Source organism: Clupea harengus, chromosome 10 (assembly GCF_900700415.2).
Source record: "Clupea harengus chromosome 10, Ch_v2.0.2, whole genome shotgun sequence".
Classification (NCBI taxonomy): domain Eukaryota; kingdom Metazoa; phylum Chordata; class Actinopteri; order Clupeiformes; family Clupeidae; genus Clupea; species Clupea harengus.
This window is the reverse complement of record NC_045161.1, coordinates 16,041,037-16,061,352: the sequence shown is the minus strand read 5'-3', so window position 1 is coordinate 16,061,352 and position 20,316 is coordinate 16,041,037. Positions and strand designations below refer to the sequence as shown.

At 41.0% G+C, this 20,316-nt stretch overlaps 4 protein-coding genes across 5 annotated transcripts in view; 3 read left to right on the top strand and 1 right to left on the bottom strand.

Moving 5' to 3' along the window:
- The window catches only part of anos1b (anosmin 1b), a 44,883-nt gene extending 41,607 nt beyond the window's left edge, over positions 1 to 3,276 (bottom strand). The window contains exon 1 of the mRNA XM_031575577.1: positions 2,963 to 3,276. Within this exon, the coding sequence (XP_031431437.1) occupies positions 2,963 to 3,139 (177 nt within the window). The 5' untranslated portion in view covers positions 3,140 to 3,276. The remainder of the gene's footprint in view (positions 1 to 2,962) is intronic.
- si:ch211-262h13.5 (uncharacterized protein LOC571127 homolog) lies at positions 3,263 to 9,478 on the top strand. 2 transcript variants are annotated; one of them, XM_031575579.2, is made up of 9 exons: positions 3,263 to 3,420; positions 3,774 to 3,956; positions 4,074 to 5,250; positions 6,657 to 6,767; positions 7,023 to 7,110; positions 7,271 to 7,437; positions 8,049 to 8,150; positions 8,404 to 8,490; positions 8,832 to 9,478. In XM_031575579.2, exons 3-9 carry the CDS (start codon positions 5,236 to 5,238, stop codon positions 9,288 to 9,290), a joined length of 1,029 nt encoding a protein of 342 aa, XP_031431439.1. In that variant the 5' UTR covers positions 3,263 to 3,420; positions 3,774 to 3,956; positions 4,074 to 5,235; the 3' UTR covers positions 9,291 to 9,478. The 2 variants fall into 2 exon arrangements, with proteins under 2 accessions (XP_031431439.1, XP_012680766.1); XM_012825312.3 differs by lacking the exons at positions 3,263 to 3,420; positions 3,774 to 3,956; positions 4,074 to 5,250 and adding an exon at positions 5,618 to 6,162.
- A 1,886-nt stretch (positions 9,479 to 11,364) lies between these two features.
- Positions 11,365 to 14,460, top strand: LOC105898339 (alpha-2-HS-glycoprotein-like). Its single transcript, XM_012825370.3, has 7 exons — positions 11,365 to 11,623; positions 11,848 to 11,958; positions 12,106 to 12,190; positions 12,565 to 12,731; positions 12,924 to 13,040; positions 13,289 to 13,363; positions 13,863 to 14,460. Exons 1-7 carry the CDS (start codon positions 11,423 to 11,425, stop codon positions 14,274 to 14,276), a joined length of 1,170 nt encoding a protein of 389 aa, XP_012680824.2. The 5' UTR covers positions 11,365 to 11,422; the 3' UTR covers positions 14,277 to 14,460.
- A 1,603-nt stretch (positions 14,461 to 16,063) lies between these two features.
- On the top strand, positions 16,064 to 19,174 carry ahsg1 (alpha-2-HS-glycoprotein 1). The gene is made up of 7 exons (XM_012825295.2): positions 16,064 to 16,295; positions 16,524 to 16,634; positions 16,782 to 16,866; positions 17,234 to 17,400; positions 17,593 to 17,709; positions 17,960 to 18,034; positions 18,553 to 19,174. The coding sequence occupies exons 1-7, from the start codon at positions 16,095 to 16,097 to the stop codon at positions 18,988 to 18,990; spliced, it is 1,194 nt and encodes a 397-aa protein (XP_012680749.2). The 5' UTR covers positions 16,064 to 16,094; the 3' UTR covers positions 18,991 to 19,174.
- Positions 19,175 to 20,316: the final 1,142 nt, after the last annotated feature.

Sequence of the window (20,316 nt, the reverse complement as noted above, 5' to 3'; positions counted from 1 at the left end):
GCTATTACAGCCACTGATAGATGCCATCATTGTCATCACATTGTTATAATCATCACCATCATCATCTTCTTTGTTGTTGTCATAATCCCTTTCATAACGCAGTTGGCCTTTTATAATACACCAGTACATTTGTGTCATCATTACCTCATTAAAAGCATACAAAGGATGTTTTCTCAGATATTAAGCAAGTCCAGTCATGAAGCAAACTGTAAATAATCGTTTGGAAACTGCAGTGCCTAATGCTCTCACTGCTTACACTGAAACGATTAGATAACAGCTCTCTTCCCTGAGTCTTTACTTGTTTAAAATGTTCTGGGGAGGGGGAGGAATGTAGCCAATCCAATTGGTATCATGTATATCAAGAGTACTATGAAAACACAGCATTGTGTTGCAACTTCATGAAGACTGGAAAGCGTCTGTTAAGATGCCATGCAACTTTTACCCTCCCCCTTAAACTGGACAAACCCCAGACACCTGACATTAAAACAACATGATCAGGAAAGAAAGGCTTGACTGGTGGATTGCAGCTGCTATTTAAGTCACGGCGCACGGAGGAGCAATCCCACTGCGGCGGTGCCAGAAATCCATCACACTCTTGACAAAAAGCAGCTCAGTGTTAACCCTCGACATCTGTCTGCAGGTTAAAAAAAATCTGCACCAGTAGATGAAAGGGAAACTGTCCACCGTACCGCCCTCAATTCCTCATGTGGCTGAAATGGGCCACTGGTTCACAGGTGTGGGAGTGAGGAGCCTGACAGTGGCGTTAATGGGCCATTTGTTAAAATATGGAGTAACCGCTGAGAAGCTGTTTCCTTACACAGATCTGCAGGACTCTGCTGGTGTATTATGCTATCGCTACGGGCGATGTGATTCTCTCCATATAAAGTGAAGAAAAAAAGCATGAACGGTAAAAGGAGGTTGCACTACTTGTGCCGTCATGTCATTGGTGTTTACAGAGGCAGCCAAGCTTGGTTCAGCTGGAGAGACTAAGTTGTCTACATTCGTATGCCCACATCTACCCCTCCCTCTCTCTCTCTATATATATATATGTATATCTATACATCTCTATTTTTCAGTAGATTGGCCATGGGTGATACTTAAGTCTAACTCACTGTAGTCTTTGACTGTAACTGAAAGCTTGCCAACAGTACTCAAAGTACACACATTCCTGAGACACAATCTTCATATTCCAAGATAATATATTTTAATAGATTTATTTCTATGTTCTCTGGATATGCTTCTTTCTTTCTTATCAAAACACTCTCCCTCTCACTCAGTTGGTCTCCCTTTCGCAAGATGAATAACATGTTTTGATTAATTGTACATAATGCAGACACCTGCAACCAAACAGCTGTGTGTCTGGAGAAGAGTGGAAACTGATGCTACAAATGTGGTTAATTTTCCAGCTGATGAAATAGCACTTTGTGTCACAGCACACTTAAGAGAAAATACATTCACTAATGCTGACACATTAGAGCTGAAGACAACCCACTCTGTGTTTTGTTTCAATCTAATGGGTATAGTGGATCCATTTATCAAAGTCCATGATTCATCATTTTCTCCACTGAACACCCACTGAAAAATCTACAAAATCACACAAATAATGGCCAGCGGTTCATCACATTTACTTAAGATTAATCTATTGTAACTTCAGCGCCCCAAAATCGCCAAGAGTCATATCATGCTTTACAACATCTACTACTTTAAAGTGGAATTTTGTAGAAAATCCAGTCACATCAAATCCAGTCTTTTCATTTTCACATTACCCTTTTAAAGGCTACATTAAGACAGCAGCCCAGTGGGAAGTACCTATAGATCACAGTGCTTTGCAGTCAGGTCTTTCACCCATTCACCCGAACATGTAAATCACAGGCTCAAACTAGCAGGAAGCAGAGGAGAAAATTACATCAAGGAGAAATGTACTGGCTGTGGACTGGCTGTGTTGGAGGCTCGACCCCTGAGCATATTCACATCTGCAGGAGAGGTAAATGGTGCAGACCCCGGGGAGTGTATACATAAACATTAAGACACACACACACACACACACACACACACACACACACACACACACACACACACACACACAAACTTTTATCAGACTCAGAAAATGAAATACACACATGGCTTTTCCACACATATGGATGGAGAGAGCCAGAGAGAGAGAGAGAGAGTGTGACCACTGCCAACACATAATGTGACTGTGATCATTATGTGCAGTATACTCAGGGGGAAAAAATAAGAAACTGGATAGATTATATCACTGGAATGACTACAAAGATTACTTCAATTATATGTGTACACCAGGAGAACGGATATAGGAGAGAAAACTCCCATTGTATTTTATTAAGCTGGAAAACTTCTCTTCTTGCCTCTGACTATTCTTAACAGACCTTACGCATTCACGCCCGTAATTCAGCACCGCCACTCGCCTAAGAGCTGTGAACCAGTGGCGCTCCTACACCTTGCAGTGAACTGAATTTGGTGCTTTATTCTCAGTCAACCAGGGGCCACCCTCATAACCCAACTCCCAGGTGGCAGGGATGTAGAGACCAAAAGAACAGAACTGGTCTCACGCCTCGCGTTTCACTTAGACAAATTAAAGCGGCCCTGGCGCTTAATGGCATTCCCACCCACTGCACAGAACGCACATGTTGAGAACTACGCTGTTAGTTTAATGGCTTAGTTTTGATGTCAAAGTCATGATAAAGAGAAGCACATACATAACTTCGGCGAGAACTCCCCCCTCCCCTGTAAATGCCCACCACATTTGGCTAAATTGTGGGTTAGTCCCGTCTAATAAATAACTGTCACAACAACGCATCAAGATTATGATAGACTATGAGTCATCTACTAATCATCTCTTGACACTGGTGACCAGATTAAAGTTTCTGGACTGCTCAGTTAAACAGGAATTAGATGTGTGCCTTTCAGTGAAGGAAGTAGTCATGCGGAATTATTTTACCTGAAGATGTTTGAATGAAGCCGTCAGCTGTGTCATATGGAGAGTCAGACATCGCGAGGTGCATCGCGCGCTGTTAGTTTTCTCTAGAATGTCGCCGTCTTCAGCACCAGCTCTGCGTCCGATTGCAAATCCTATCAAGCACCACACAAGGACAGTGGCAAGCTGCCAGAAGAACATTTTTATAGTTCACTTAGAATTCCTTTAGTTTATTTATTTTTTATTTTTGTGGAGGGCGTTATGAGTCGGTGTTAGTCCGTGTAAATCCCCCAGTAAGAGACTCAGGTTTGAGCTGCTGTGCTGTTACGCGCGCTCTCGCTCTCTCTCTCTCCCTGTGGCACTAGTAGAACACTTCTTCCCAGACACTCCCCCATGCTTGCACGTGTGGCACTTTATCACTTGCCAAAGGCGAGCGCCGTTGTAGAGATTCTATTTTTGAACAGCAACATGGTGCCAACAAGGTCAGACCTATTACAAATTATTCAATTACTTTTAAATGCAGTCATGACTCGTACAATTAAGATTTCCATGTTGTGTCTTCAATGTACTGATGATAATGATTTCAATTTGATCACAAGATCTAATTATGAACCAGCAGCAAAGGAAACTTGTAGTAAAACAATCCCAGTCCCATTGGTGTGTTAATATTTGTCTCCAGGTGACCTAGAATATTTTGCTAAGTAAAAAAGTAAGTAAATGTCCATTATACATATTCCTGTGACATAGTGTGGGGTGGGGGAAAACCTTGGCTCTGGTTAAGTGACTCTAATATGGAGGCAGTTTGGGCACGGTTGAATGTGTATTTTTCCTGTAGGTCTGCAGGCAATTTGGATACATGAATTTCCAAAAGGAGAGGATGGAGGCATTGATCCATTCAAAAGATAAGTGGACAGAGTGAGAAAATGTGGAAAACCATGGCTTGTAAAAGAGTGCTTCAAATTAGGGGCAAGAGGATGGCCTCTAGCCCATTTGAGGTCGCAGGACGCATGTGTTCCAGGTGATTTGCACAAACAGTGTGTGTTGCTTTGCTTAGTTGGACTTCAAAAGTGTATAAATTGGGAGTTACTGAGTCACTGAAATGGGGGGTGCTGTAATAATGATGACCTCCTTCCAGTTTGCAGAGTCCCATGGGAGAGTCAGGGGAACAGGGGTCTCCCAGAAAACAGGCGCTGCTTTATTTGAGCGCTTGCCAGCTGAGAGCAGAACCTTCTACGAGCTCTACAAGCTCTCAGATCCAGACAAAAGGGCAAGGTTGTGTAAATATGTGCCCTTTTACAAAATATTAAAGTGCACAGGTCTGAAAAAGACCTACCTAGGACTGCTTAAATAGCACATCTAAGGGAAATGCCCAAGACATTCCTGCAGCATTTCTGAAGTTCTGTTTTTATTTATAGGCAGCTGCAGATGTTGGTTGATAAATTCATTTTCCTGGGAGTAGGCGAGGGGAAGGACATCATTCTCTCAGCTAGAGCCCAGACTGATGCATACATTCCATTCAGGATAGTGCATAATGATAAAGAACGACTTGCGAACTAGAGATTAACTTTATTGTATGCCTGTGTAATTACAGTAACATCTACATGTTCATTCCACGCTAAGGATAATCTGATACAGAGAGCTCAGACCTGTCAGGGGCAAGTAAGTTATACTTTAGTGTGATGTACTCTGGGTTGATTGATGAGATGACAATGGGTTTTTCTTTTTTCAGATAATTGGGCACATATTTTTGGTGATCCACAGCAACCGCAAGACAAAAGGAGTTCATATTTTCAGATGTCACCCTTCTTGCGTTACTAAGTAAACTATTATAATAGTGGAAAAATCACAGTCTTCTCCCTCTCTTCTTCCTTCTCTCCGTTGTCTCTCTCTCTATGTCTCGCACACACACATTTTCACACACCCACTCATACGCTTTGTCATTTAACTTCAGTCTGTTGTAGAAATGCTTTAAAAACAAATGTGAATGATTTAAATGCATGTAGACATACTAAAACAAGCTGGGCTTCACATACAACATAGATAGATGTATCTGTGAGACATAAGCCAAATTAAATACTGTATGCCAGCTATGACGACTGGCCTCCACTGCAGTCAACCATATCCATTATAACGCCCTAGAGGGATAAGATATTCACTTTTGATTTGATCCAGATATGTCATCGTGATATTCGCCCCATCCTTGTGTAAAGAAGCTTGGGTCTCCAGCCTGCTCAGTAACTGTGAAAACACTGTACAGAACCCTGCACATCTATGACAAGAGCACACTGGACAAGATTATGAGGTGTCCGATGGTGAGGATAAAGATGTTCCCAGATTTTGAAAATGCTTACATTTTCTACCAAACGCTTGTGAAAGAGGACGTTTGTTTCACAGACCAGGTTGAAATAATTGTCTTTAATGAATGTATTCTTTAAATGTTTTGCCACAGAACATTAGCCAATGTAGTAGTGTTCTTTATACCATAATCCTTAAATTCGTTCCCCGGTTATGGTAATTATTAGTCCTTACATGAAATCTCAGATTTTGCTCGTAATACATCATATTGCACATGAGGAAAAAAAGTACAAAAGATATGGGAGATGTATATTGTTTTTGCTGCCAACATCTAATACCTAATGTGACTGCTCAATCTGAAAACCTACAAGTGTCTTTGCCATGCCTAAAACTCCCTCCTCTGGTCAACTTTAATACTGCACCCCACTGCTTACACTGGCTTGAGTTTACTACCGGAATAATATAATATTTGAAAGATATTCTAAGTACGTTTGTGACAATGAAAACATGTGAAAAAGCTAAACGCTCGAATGCAATCGACTCTTTCATCGGACAGTTCAAAAGATCCATCTTAAATTATTTGGCCAGCATTCAAAAACAGTGTTAATATTTATCAGCATTCCAATGCCATGTTGAACAGCAAATGTAAACAACTGGACACCATCTGGAATCGAATGTTCATATGACGGCTGACAGCTCAAAAAATGATTACGCACAAGAGAGCGGGTTCATCCATTTTTGTCTGGATTTTTATAGTCACGAATTTCTTCTACGTATCGGCTCAAGTGATAGAGTTAACACCTGTTCCCTGCGATGAAAAAAGCGTGGAGAAGTTCGCTCGACTTGGTATCACCTACATAAATGAAGACCGACAGACGGGATATAAATTTGCACTCAATAGAATTACCAACGTTCAGCTTCACGCACAGGTCAGCTGGATTCATTACTTTGCAAAGCCACTTCACTTTAGTCGTAGTGTGGTGAAACTTTATTTTACTTACAAACAGTTGTTCTAATTATGTAACCCACTTCTCGTGGGGTCTGTGATGAATGAACAGAAATTTGCAACCTAATGATTGATAAAGGATAAATTGTGATATTTGAGAAAGACCGTCTCTCTGTTTCTTTTACAACCAGATTAATTAAATCCCGAGGAGCAAACAGTGGCAGCAAACAGCAGCTTTTCAGTAAAAATTGTCCGCAGGCTTATTGTTTGTCTATGCCTCTTATAACTCTCGCTTTCTCTTTCTCCCTCTTTCTGCAATTAAATGTTATTATGCCAAAACCCCAAATTCAGGTTATGACCTAAACCCCCTTTCTGAAAGATTTAATATGTTTTTGGCCTAGATATGGAAACGTTTCTCTTTGAGTACATTTTCGATAACTTGCCATTACATCATTGTAATAATTCTCTTCTTCGCAGGGTCCCGCTGGAAAGGTTTACTACCTCACTGCAGATGTACTCGAGACCAAGTGCCACGTGAAGAGCCCCAAAACCTGGAAGCGATGTGACGTTCGACCTTTCATGGAAACCGTAGGTTCACTACTACGTCCATCGCTCCTAAACATAGGCCTGGAGGTTCTGATTAGGTAGTACATTCTACAGAACTTCTACGCATGCATTGCATTCTTTTTTTATTTTTTCATTGTTAGTTGCCTGTTGTGCAGCCAGAGATCAAGATTATGTAATTCTGAAAGATCTACAAACACAGTTATATGAACATAGCATTTGCTCTCCAACTAATGCTTTTTTCCCACAAAGTTTCATGTATTTTTGCGTGTGTTTTAGCAAATTTCAGGGAACTGCAACATAACCATTTTTCATGATGCAAATGGATATTCATACCTGTACAGCTACGACTGTACTCTAGTACCAGGTACCTTACTGTTCCTCCTGTACCCTACTGTTACCTCTCTCTTGGCATCCATTTCCCTTTCCTTCTGCTCAGCACTGATGATCACTGATTTGCGAGTGTCTTTTTAAATAATAATTGAAAATAGAATTTCTGTTAAGTGAAATGCAACACATTGTCCCAGATCCACCAGAGAAGCTTCTGAGGACCTGCCCAGTATGTCCTCTCTTGCTCCAAGTAGACAGCACTGAGGCCTTGGGTGCTGCTCTTTTCACCCTCAACAAGTACAAGGCCCAAAGTACGCTTCCCATAAGCCTGGCCCTGCACACCATCACACGAGCCTCTGCGCAGGTAACACCACCCTCTTGTGATGGAGAATCATCAACAACAGCACTGAACAGTAAATGACAGCTTACTGTTACTATTAAACACTTTGAATTAACTTTGAATGTTGAGTTAACTTTGCTTGTCAAACACATGTGATGCTTGTCAAACACATGTGGCTCTGTAGTGTTACTCAACCACTGTAAGCACATAAATGAATGGTGATATGTACACAGGTGTTTAATTCAGAAATAATAAAGGTAGGGTAGGCGATTCTGGAGAAACCAGATATCAATGAATAGAAAGATTTTGAAAGCCATTTCCTGCCTGGTGGAAGACTTCGGCCATGTGCACGGTGAGTGTACTGGGCAGATTGTGCAGAGGTAGGTAGGTAGACAGGCAGATTGGCCATCCAATCATTTAATCCAGGATTAATTCAATGATTGGACAGGCTTTTTACTGCCCTGCGGCTACCACAGATGACAGATTATTTTGTTTTTCTTGTCAGAGCATTTATTTATTCATTGATATCGGGGTGTAAAGAGGATTTCAAGAAATTTTACAAAAAATATTTCTCAAATAAATCACCTACCCCACCTTTAAGTGCGTCATCAAAAACATGTAATTTATTTCTGCAGCGCGTACCATTGCAGCGCACCTTCATTGAATATACAATTACGGAGTGTGCAGAGGGTGTAACTGCCTCAGGTTTTTGTGAACCAGTGGATGATGGGAGAGTGGTGAGTACCAGAGGGCATTATTAAGCATGAAACTGGTTACGGTTAAGAATCTCTTATTATTAATATTGTGTTACTAAACAGCTTGGATGAAATAGCGTTGCCATAGCAATTCACGAATGTATAGTCCATTAACTCAGTCCATTAAATACTTTTGTCTCACTACTCACTCCTAATAAATGTCAATGTTAGAGGTCTCATTGTTATTACCTGCACATTTTCTGTGTGCCTAATCACAGCTATTGTCTCATTGCAGCCAATTGGTTTCTGTGCTGGAGTTGTTGTTGGTAACAGCTGGTTCCAGCAAGATGCTAAGGTGTCCTGTGAAATATTCCACCCACAGGTATTGTAAATTTCCTGATTTAAATTTTTGGTCAGGGGGTAGTTTGCCTGGCCCTGCAGTAGGAGCATTCTTCCTGGAACGGTCTCTTTCCATCTCTTAACATGATTGAGAGCCCAAATCAGTCAAACCTTGTGGTTTCAGAGCCAAATAACACCCCCACACCATACTCCTGTCAAGTCAACATAAAGAAAAGAGAGCCAGAAGGTGTCCTTGCCAAAACTAACTTGAGCTTTGCCTTCAGATCTAGTATGCACACACCCACATTCATCCCCATGATTAAACAGATGAATTCTGGGGTAAGGGACTCATGTAGTGTTGTTGTTTGTGTTGCTTCTCCTTAGCGCATTGGCACTTCTGTGAAGGTCAACATCAAGCCTGTGACTCACGACATGACCCCGAACCTTCCAGCAGAACCCGGTGCCAGAATCGACGCTGCTGTCCCAGAAGCCCCAGCCCCGAACCCATACGAGCCCATTCAGCCAGCCGTCGTGCCCGATGACAGACTATTTGATCCCATCCAACATGTTCCCCTTCCTCTGCCAGATGATCCCATGCCTGTGAGTCCACAGTTCCCAGCGTCCTCCAGCGAGTCTGAGTCATCAGAGTCTGAGTCCTCCGAGGAGCTCGGGGTCACCATCTCAAGACCTCCAGCGGACTTCCGCTACAAGCCTTACCGTAGAAAGAGGCGAGCCCTCTTTGGCACCAAACCGCCCCACACCCCGGTGTTCCTCTCGGTGTTTCCCAGCGGTGTCTCTCCTTTCCGCTCGTGCCCCGGTGCTTCTCGCTACACCACTGTGTAGGGCAGCGTAAGATAATAATCACAGTCCAAGAATATGAAACGATCAGAGCTATTTAGGCAACTGTATACTCTTATTCTGACCTGTATTAAATAGCAGATAGCTTTACGATTCCCCTAAAACTTTTGAGCAAAGTTTTTGGAATGGTATTTTTTCTGGTCATCGAAATAAATGGTATTTTAAAAATAAAACTTTTTTCTTTTTTCAAATGGATGTTGGTATGTAATGGTCAAACTTGTCTTTATTGAAAACATTGTGTATGGTGTAGGGCTTTGTTAATTCCCTTACAGTAGGAGCGCTCACACATACTTCAAACATTATCAGTACTATATTGATATTTTAAAGGGATTGTGTTGTTGTTTTAAAATAATCTTCACCACTGAAATACCAGGCCTTTCTCTAGGACCAGCCCATAGTCATACAGGGCATGTCATGACCTCAGATGTGTTCTAACTTTGTATGTCAATGTGACCTCGAATGTGTGCAACTATGCTGAAGAAACATTTAGAGTTTGTTTGTTTTATGCACCAATATTCTCAGACAGGTAATTCACAAAACACAGGCTGCCTAACTAACTCTATTTACAAGATTATTACAAACACAGACATTTTGCATAATCCTTAGGTAAGATGCAACAAACGGACTCACTTGGAAAATTGGGTTCTGTCTTAAACAAACATTCAAGAATTATTAATAACCTCTGGAAAATCAGAATGTCAGTGAGCTAAATGTTCACACAGTTTATTACTCAGAAAGTGGCAAATTGGAAATCAATTAAATCAAAGACTTTGAATGTACATTACAGGAATAAAGTGTTTTGCTTTAGATAGTTTCAACTGTAACTCTAAAAGGCTATGTGGTACTAAAAATCACATTGAAGGAATAACCAAATGCAGTTTATTTACAGTAAACTGTCTTAATATACTGTGTTACTGATTGGCTAACTTAGGCAGTGAGATTATTGATTACTTGATGACACACGCAGAGCAAGGTAAGGCATTGTCCTGTTTATTTAGCAAACAGTATTATGGAGCAAGAGAGCTCTGTTTTTTTAACAGGCTCAGACGGTAAGAGATTACCTAATCTTTGTCTGATTTAAAGAGTTGTACTCAACATAGGGGCAAAGGCCTGAGATTTCAACATATTGTCCATCTAACTTTTGTTAATGATTAATACTGCTGCTTAATTAATATATATTCATTTATAAAGCATTCATAATCTAAAATCCATTGGAAATGCAACACAAGAAAAAAGCAAAAACAATAAAATAAAATAAATAGCAATGGTAAAACAATATAATTTAAATTATGTATTAATTCTGCACAGTTTTCTCGAAGATGACTAAGCATTTACACAGGCATTAAGTGACTTGCTTGGATTTACTTTTGCTTAAGAGAGCACTTACCAGAAAAGAGTCGGTTTAATAGCTCTTTGCGGTTTTTCATACTTTATGAGGATAGAATTCATAGCATGCCTGGATATTAAGATTTAAAGAAGGTGCTAAATTTGATCTTGCACAAAGGAAAAATAAAAGTCAAGTGTCAGGACATTGAAGTTTTACATGTTTTCTCTAACAGTAGCGCAAATCACTCATTTCAAAATCTGTCACAATGGTCAAGGGCTATTGCTACTGCGCTCAGAAAACATCCAAACCACTTCTCTCACATTAAGTTCTAAAATCCTATTGCAAGAGAATAGGACAAACACAATAACCATTGTTGCAAGTGACGCTAAAAATGTCAGTAATAATGTATTTCAAGACAGATTTTAGGGTGACATATTTTGGACTGAATTAAATGAACTGCTTGCGACATTAGGCCACATATGGCATGAGATTCAAATAATGTTTGTTTTATAGCCAAGCAGGCGAAATATTTGGGTCAGTTTGTCTGACAACAACAAGATAAGTGTTCCCATCTTAACAACTCCTATCAGCTACATGCATTCAGGGACTCTCCTAAACTCTCTGAAAACTCTCGCTTCTCTTGTGTTCTCTCTCTAAATCCGACTGTGATTTTAGAAAGCCAGTTGTTTGCTTTTCGCACATTGTTTACTCGTTGGCCACATAGTGCAGATGATTGTATAAATTTGTCTGCAGGACTTGCTCCTCTGTGTTTTTTCCTGAGTCCTTCAGCATGAGGGGACTGCTACTGTTGGCCCTTGCTGTCCCAGCAGTGCTGGCTGCAAGCCTGCCTCCGTCTGAGAAGCCCTTCACCTGCTCAGAGGAGGACAAGGAGGCGGCATCCAAGGTGGCAGAGCACTTTATCAACCATCACCACCACCGCGGCTACAAGTTCCGTGTCAAGGACATCCTCTCTGCCAAAGCAGAGAAAAAGGTGAGTGCAGCTTAAAGAAGAGAAGCATTCTCAAGGATGTGTTGAAGAGAAGGTTATTTTCACTAAGATATTTTTGTTGTTGTTGTTGTTTTGGTGGAATCAGTTACAATGGTTTACCATCTTTTCAAACATTGTTGTGGAGTTTTGAGTATTTATGACTAAAACCGGAATGTTTATGCTTGTACCAAAGTTAATTTGCCTTCCTCTTCCTTGTTCATTTGAAGGGCGACCCTGAGTGTCAGCTACTTCTGGAGTTGTCTTTAGGTGAAACAAAATGTCATATCATCGACCCCAAACCATTAGAGAAATGTGATATCCGTGAGGCTCATGACACAGTAAGCCAAAAGCCATTCTTTTTTCAAATGCTGGTCCGCTGAGTATCCCCAGAAAAAGAAAATTCTTCTGACCATATTTTTTCTGACCTAATCTTCCCACAAGTGCTCTGCTAAGATGAACCCTATTTGTACTCTACTTTAACACAGGAAGTCAAGTCCAAATGCAATGTGACAGTGAAAGAGAAAGAGGGGAAAGCAACCATCGAAAAATTCTCCTGCACAACAGACGCAGGTGATGCACAAAGAAAATAACTAAAGGTCTGACCATTCCAGCTCAAACTAGTCTACCGAGCTGTCTGTCCAGATCAGTAACTTGGAAAATAATAATATAATTCCAAATAATAGATTGCTTTCCACACAAATGTATCCTAAAGCTTAAACTTTGTCAACCATGTTATGATATAAAACACAGATCCGCACAGAAAGTCCACACAATTGACATTACAAAGACTTATTTTTTAATAATTATCATGTCACTATTTATTGTCCCAGTGTAGCCACTGACTTACCCTCACTGTGAATGTGAAGATGACATAGGCCCCTTAAGTATCGCAAATTATTTTTATTATTTATAAAAATATTATTATTTTATTATAATTTTTACAGTACCAGCAGAGGAACTGGTAAAAATATGCCCCGACTGTCCCTCTCTCATACCCTTACATGACCCTGAGGGGCTGAAAAGTGTCCGAAGCGCAGTCCAGAAATTCCACGATGACAGCAAGCCTATCCACTACTTCAGGCTGATGGAAGTAGGCAGGATGTCAAGTCAGGTGGGGGCACATACGTGATCATCTTTTCCACTGAACACAGCTGAAGAGTGCAAAATTATCACAAAGGACATTTAAGAAGAGGCTCTTTGGAGTTTCGTAATCAAATTCCTGCTCACCCTGAAACATATACAGTATACCACATATACATAGAACTATACGTGTGTGTAAAATCAATGTTTGTCCTTCTTACAGTGGACGTTTATGGGAATGTCCATTTTTGCTGATTTTGCGATCGTTGAAACCAACTGCCTTTCTGACGTTAAGCCGGAAGACCAGGATTCCTGCCTTACTCTTTGTGATCATGAAGCTGTGAGTATGATGGTGGATTTCTCCTCCACCTCTGGATTTCTGTGACATGACAGTGATGAAGTACAGTGACAGTTTATTTCCCCTGGGACATGAACCATCTCCTTGGTTATGTCGACAATGTGACCCAACCACTGAGCTATGGGAACACAAGGACATAATATCATTCTGTGTGATGCTGAGCACTTTCTTTGTCACAAACATTGCATAGAGAGCACACAGTAGACTTCTCTGTTTTCATCCCTCAACAGCACCATGGCCTCTGTGAATCGACCTTACTTGGAAGTGGTGAAGTAGATGTTCAGTGCCAGATATTTGATGTTCAGGTACCTGTCCAGTCCTCTTCTCAGTTTGATGTTTAATACAGAGCACCAGCAATCCAAACTGCATTTTAACAAGAAAAGGTTATGCTTAGTCTTCACATCATGGGATACAATCATTTATAATATTATATGGTAGTGCAACAGCTACAGCTATATCACAGCAACAAAATGTCATTCTGTGGTCCTTGTAGCATATAGAAGTGGGATTAATTAGTAAGGAAGGGCTGCTCCAGTATTGCACTTACCCAGTATCCAAATAATATGAATTGCAAGCTAGCGCCCTCCAGTGGTCAGACTGGAAAATAGCTTTTCTCCTTCCCCACGGTGGTTACGTCTCACGAGCGCAAACTCCAAAAAGTCCAAGAATGGAATCATTCCTTGTCCATTATGATCGTAAAATGAAACATCAGGTTTATGTAGATGACTTTTGCACTAATAGTTCATGAACTCTACTCTGTCATACTGATAAATGCTGTGACTGGGTGCCTCTTGTCTTTTGCAGAATGACACAATTTTCCACCATCACCCACCTCCTACTGCACCCAACTGTACACTGCCTGTTCCTCATATGGACCCTGCATCCCATCCTCCTTTCCATGCACTCCCTGAAGGGCTTCCTGGACATGCAGACCCCCCAGGCCCCCCAGGCCCCCCAGGGCCTCGTGGACATGGAAGACACCATGGGCATATAAATCCCGGTGAACACAAATGCTCTGGAGTCTCTGGAGCCATGGGAATTCCAGGAAGGCCTGATCGACCCGGCCACTTTTTCCCTCAGTGCCCGGGCGTTGTGAAAATTCCTCCGACAATCCACCCCATCTGTCCCTTCCCTTCCGCTCCTCACCCACATGCGCACGGCCACGGGCCCCACATATTACCCATGTTGGAGGCTTCACTTCAGCAGAAAACAGTATGATCTCTCGTTACATTGTTCATGTACCTTAATAATGGAACTGCTCCAGATAATACTGTACACCATTCAGTACCAATATTAGGCGTATAAAATTACCCAGCATTCAATGTACTTTCTAGGGAAATTGACCCAGCAGGCAGGGGTCTTTTGTTACTGTCAATAAAGTTTGATTGGCCTCCTTGTTTCACTGCAGCCTTCTGTAATTTTACTTAGATTGATATTGTCTGTATATAATTTATATACTTACAAACAATATCTATGTATCAGTCTATGTCTATAGCATCTTGTTAGCTGAGTAGATTACGTTCACAGCAGCTAAAGCCATGATCCAGGTCTAGAACATCTGGTGCTCAGTTGACTCAGATAACGTCTGAAGAAGAGCGTCTGTTTTAATTGTGGTGACACACTGGCTCTGTGCCTCAGAATACTCAAGCACATGTCCACCGAAAGCCCAAATGCCAAATAAACAGATGAGCTGGGTAGTAACATAATAACACACCATGGCGTGAACATACGAGGTGTGGCTATTAAATAATGAGACCCAATGCTGTAATTCAACTGTAATGAAGAAAACTTATTATACTCGAACAACTCGTATATACATTTATATATAATAAAAGTCTCGTTATTTAATAGACGCACCTCATATTTCCTTTTTTATCCTGCATTTGTTTTGTTTGTTGTGTGAGTGACAGAAGATTCCTATGATAACGTTTATAAAACAATGGTGTGATGTTCTTAGATGCCTTCTATGTATTCTCACTCGAGTTCAGAGTGATATGTAATCAGAATCTTTGCTGAAATTTCTCTCCATGGGTGGATTTCATACAAGGCCACACCAAGTATGACTGACCATAGACTTTTCAGGTTGAGATCATGGTAATAATAGACTAAGTTCGGAGAATCTTGTATTTATTGCATTGATGGAGGCTCTTTTGCTCAACCCTGATAATGATCAGCACACAGATACCATCACAAAGTCCACTGGACTCTGCTGGATTGCTCTCACTAGAGATCAATGCCATCTGCTGCAACAAGCAGAACGCCAATACGGGTGATTCGGTTTAATAGCTCTTTGCGGTTTTTCATACTTTGTGAGGATAGAATTCATAGCATGCCTGGATATTAAGAGTTACAGAATGTGCTAAATTTGATCTTGTACAAAGAAAAAATAAAAGTCAAGTGTCAGGACATTGAAGTTTTACATGTTTTCTCTAACAGTAGTGCAAATCACTCATTTCAAAATCTGTCACAACGGTCGAGGGCTATTGCTACTGCGCTCAGAAAACATCCAAACCACTTCTCTCACATTAAGTTCTAAAATCCTATTGCAAGACAATGGCACAAACACAATAACCATTGTTGCAAGTGACGCTAAAAATGTCAGTTATAATGTATTTCAAGACAGATTTTAGGGTGACATATTTTGGAATAAATTAAATTAGCTGCTTGTGACATGAGGCCACATATGGCATGAGATTCAAAGAATGTTTGTGTTATAGCCAAGCAGGCAAAATATTTGGGTCAGTTTGTCTGACAACAAGAAGATAAGTTTTCCCATCTTAACAACTCCTATCAGCTACATGCATTCAGGAACACATATGATCGTCAGCAACATTTCTTCAGTGATCTTCAGAATTCTCCTAAACTCTCTGAAAACTCTCGCTTCTCTTGTGTTCTCTCTCTAAATCCCACTGTGATTTTAGAAAGCCAGTTGTTTGCTTTTCGCACATTGTTTACTCTTTGGCCACATAGTGCAGATGATTGTATAAATTTGTCTGCAGGACTTGCTCCTCTGTGTTTTTTCCTGAGTCCTTCAGCATGAGGGGACTGCTACTGTTGGCACTTGCTGTCCCAGCAGTGCTGGCTGCAAGCCTGCCTCCGTCTGAGAAGCCCTTCACCTGCTCAGAGGAGGACAAGGAGGCGGCATCCAAGGTGGCAGAGCACTTTATCAACCATCACCACCACCGCGGCTACAAGTTCCGTGTCAAGGACATCCTCTCTGCCAAAACAGAGAAAAAGGTGAGTACAGCTTAAAGAAGAGAAGCATTCTCAAGGATGTGTTGAAGAGAAGGTTATTTTCACTAAGATATTTTTGTTGTTGTTGTTGTTGTTTTAGTGGAATCAGTTACAATGGTTTACCATCTTTTCAAACATTGTTGTGGAGTTTTTAGTATTTATGACTAAAACCCGGAATGTTTATGCCTGTACGAAAGTTAATTTGCCTTCCTCTTCCTTTTTCATTTGAAGGGCGACTCTGAGTGTCAGCTACTTCTGGAGTTGTCTTTAGGTGAAACAAAATGTCATATCATCGACCCCAAACCATTAGAGAAATGTGATATCCGTGAGGCTCATGACACAGTAAGCCAAAAGCCATTCTTTTTTTAAATGCTGGTCGGCTGAGTATCCCCAGAAAAAGAAAATTCTTCTGACCATATTTTTTCTGACCTAATCTTCCCCCAAGTGCTCTGCAAAGATGAACCCTATTTGTACTCTACTTTAACACAGGAAGTCAAGTCCAAATGCAGTGTGACAGTGAAAGAGACAGAGGGGAAAGCAACCATCGAAAAATTCTCCTGCACAACAGACGCAGGTGATGCACAAAGAAAATAACTAAAGGTCTGACCATTCCAGCTCAAACTAGTCTACCGAGCTGTCTGTCCAGATCAGTAACTTGGAAAATAATAATATAATTCCAAATAATAGATTGCTTTCCACACAAATGTATCCTAAAGCTTAAACTTTGTCAACCATGTTATGATATATAACACAGATCCACACAGAGAGTCCACACAATTGACATTACAAAGACTTATTTTTTAGCAATTATCATGTCACTATTTATTGTCCCAGTGTAGCCACGGACTTATCCTCACTGTGAATGTGAAGATGACATAGGCCCCTTAAGTATCGCAAATTATTTTTATTACTATTAATTCATTTTATTATAATTTTTACAGTACCAGCAGAGGAACTGGTAAAAATATGCCCCGACTGTCCCTCTCTCATACCCTTACATGACCCTGAGGGGCTGAAAAGTGTCCGAAGCGCAGTCCAGAAATTCCACGATGACAGCAAGCCTATCCACTACTTCAGGCTGATGGAAGTAGGCAGGATGTCAAGTCAGGTGGGGGCACATACGTGATCATCTTTTCCACTGAACACAGCTGAAGAGTGCAAAATTATCACAAAGGACATTTAAGAAGAGGCTCTTTGGAGTTTTGTAATCAAATTTCTGTTCACCCTTAAACATATACAGTATACCACATATACATAGAACCATACGTGTGTGTAAAATCAATGCTTGTCCTTCTTACAGTGGATGTTTATGGGAATGTCCATCTTTGCTGATTTTGCGATCGTTGAAACCAACTGTTCTTCTGACGTTAAGCCGGAAGACCAGGATTCCTGCCTTACTCTTTGTGATCATGAAGCTGTGAGTATGATGGTGGATTTCTCCCCCACCTCTGGATTTCTGTGACATGACAGTGATGAAGTACAGTGACAGTTTATTTCCCTTGGTGCATGAACCATCTCCTTGGTTATGTCGACAATGTGGCCCAACCACTGAGCTATGGGAACACAAGGACATAATATCACTCTGTGTGATGCTGAGCACTTTCTTTGTCACAAACATTGCATAGAGAGCACACAGTAGACTCTTCTCTATTTTCATCCCTCAACAGCGCCATGGCTTCTGTGAATCGACCTTACTTGGAAGTGGTGAAGTAGATGTTCAGTGCCAGATATTTGAGGTTCAGGTACCTGTCCAGTCCTCTTCTCAGTTTGATGTTTAATACAGAGCACCAGCAATCCAAACTGCATTTTAACAAGAAAAGGTTATGCTTAGTCTTCACATCATGGGATACAATCATTTATAATATCAGATGGTAGTACAACAGCTACAGCTATTACACAGCAACATAATGTCATTCAGTGGTCCTTGTAACATATAGAAGTGGGATTAATGAGTTAATTAGTTAGGAAGGGCTGCTCCAGTATTGCACTTCAGTATGCTTTACCCAGTATCCAAATAATATGAATTGCAAGCTAGCGCCCTCCAGTGGTCAGACTGGAAAATAGCTTTTCTCCTTCCCCACGGTGGTTACGTTTTACGAGCGCAAACTCCAAAAAGTCCAAGAATGGAATCATTCCTTGTCCATTATGGTCGTAAAATGAAACATCAGGTTTATGTAGATGACTTTTGCACTAATAGTTCATGAACTCTACTCTGTCATACTGATAAATGCTGTGACTGGGTGCCTCTTGTCTTTTGCAGAATGACACAATTTTCCACCATCACCCACCTCCTACTGCACCCAACTGTACACTGCCTGTTCCTCATATGGACCCTGCATCCCATCCTCCTTTCCATGCACTCCCTGAAGGGCTTCCTGGACATGCAGGCCCCCCAGGCCCCCCAGGTCCTCCTGGACATGCAGGCCCCCCTCCTGGTCTTGGAAGACCCCATGGGCATAAAAGGCCCGGTGGACACCCAAAACACCCAAGACGCCCTGGAATCTTTGGTGTCATCGGATTTCAAGGAATGCCTGATCGACCCGACCACTTTTTCCCTCAGTGCCCGGGTGTTGTGAAAATTCCTCCGACAATCCACCCTATCTGTCCCTTCCCTCCCCCTCCTCACCCACGTGTGCACGGCCATGAGCCCCACATATTACCCATGTTGGAGGTTTCACTTCAGCAGAAAACAGTATGATCTCTCATTACATTGTTGATGTACCTTAATAATGGTACTGCTCCAGATAATATTGTACACCATTCAGTACCAATATTAGGCGTGTAAAATTACCCAGCATTCAATGTACTTTCTAGGGAAATTGACCCAGCAGGCAGGGGTCTTTTGTTACTGTCAATAAAGTTTGATTGGCCTCCTTGTTTCACTGCAGCCTTCTGTAATTTCACTTATATTGATATTGTCTGAATGTGTGTATATACTGTATAGACATGTATATATATATATATATATATACATACAGACAATATCAATGTATCAGTCTATAGTAGTAGTAACTGAGTAGATTACGTTCACAGCAACTTAATCCATGATCCAGGTCTAGAACAGCTGGTGCTCAGTTGACTCAGCCGTCCATTCACTTTTTAACAAGGTTAATTTGGAGAATGAGCACATCAGATAACGTCTGAAGAAGAGCGTCTGTTTTAATTGTGGTGACACACTGGCTCTGTGCCTCAGAATACTCAAGCACATGTCCACCGAAAGCCCAAATGCCAAATAAACAGATGAGCTGGGTAGTAACATAATAACACACCATGACGTGAACATACGAGGTGTGGCTATTAAATAATGAGATCCAATGCTGTAATTCAACTGTGAAAACGTGAAGTGAAGTGTTATACTCGTACAACTCGTGTTATACTCGTACAACTCGTACATATATACATTTATATGTAATAAAAGTCTCGTTACTTAATAGACGCACCTCATATTTTCTTTTTTATCCTGCATTTGTTTTGTTTGTTGTGTGAGTGACAGAAGATTGCTATAATAACGTTCGTAAAAGTTTTAAAATGAAAAACAATGGTGTGGTGTTCAAAGATGACTTCTATGTATTCTCACTCGAGTTAAGAGTGATATGTAATCAGAATCTTTGCTGAAATCTCTCTCAATGGCACACAAAGTATGATTGACCATAGACTTTCAGGTTGAGATCATGGTAATAATAGACTAAGTTCGCAGAATCTTGTATTTATTGCATTGATGGAGGCTCTTTTGCTCAACCCTGATAATGATCAGCACACAGATACCATCACAAAGTCCACTGGACTCTGCTGGATTGCTCTCACTAGAGATCAATGCCATTTGCTGCAACAAGCAGAACTCCAATACAGGTGATGAGCTGATACTTCACAAGTCTGAATGAGTATCAACTGATTAGTTCAACTTGCTCACAGCCAAAGTGAGATCAGTCCATCATGTGGACAATAGTTGAGGGTCTTGAAAAATAGGATTTTCTCAACACACACACACACATGCAGACACATTAATGGTAAAGGCTGAGTTCAT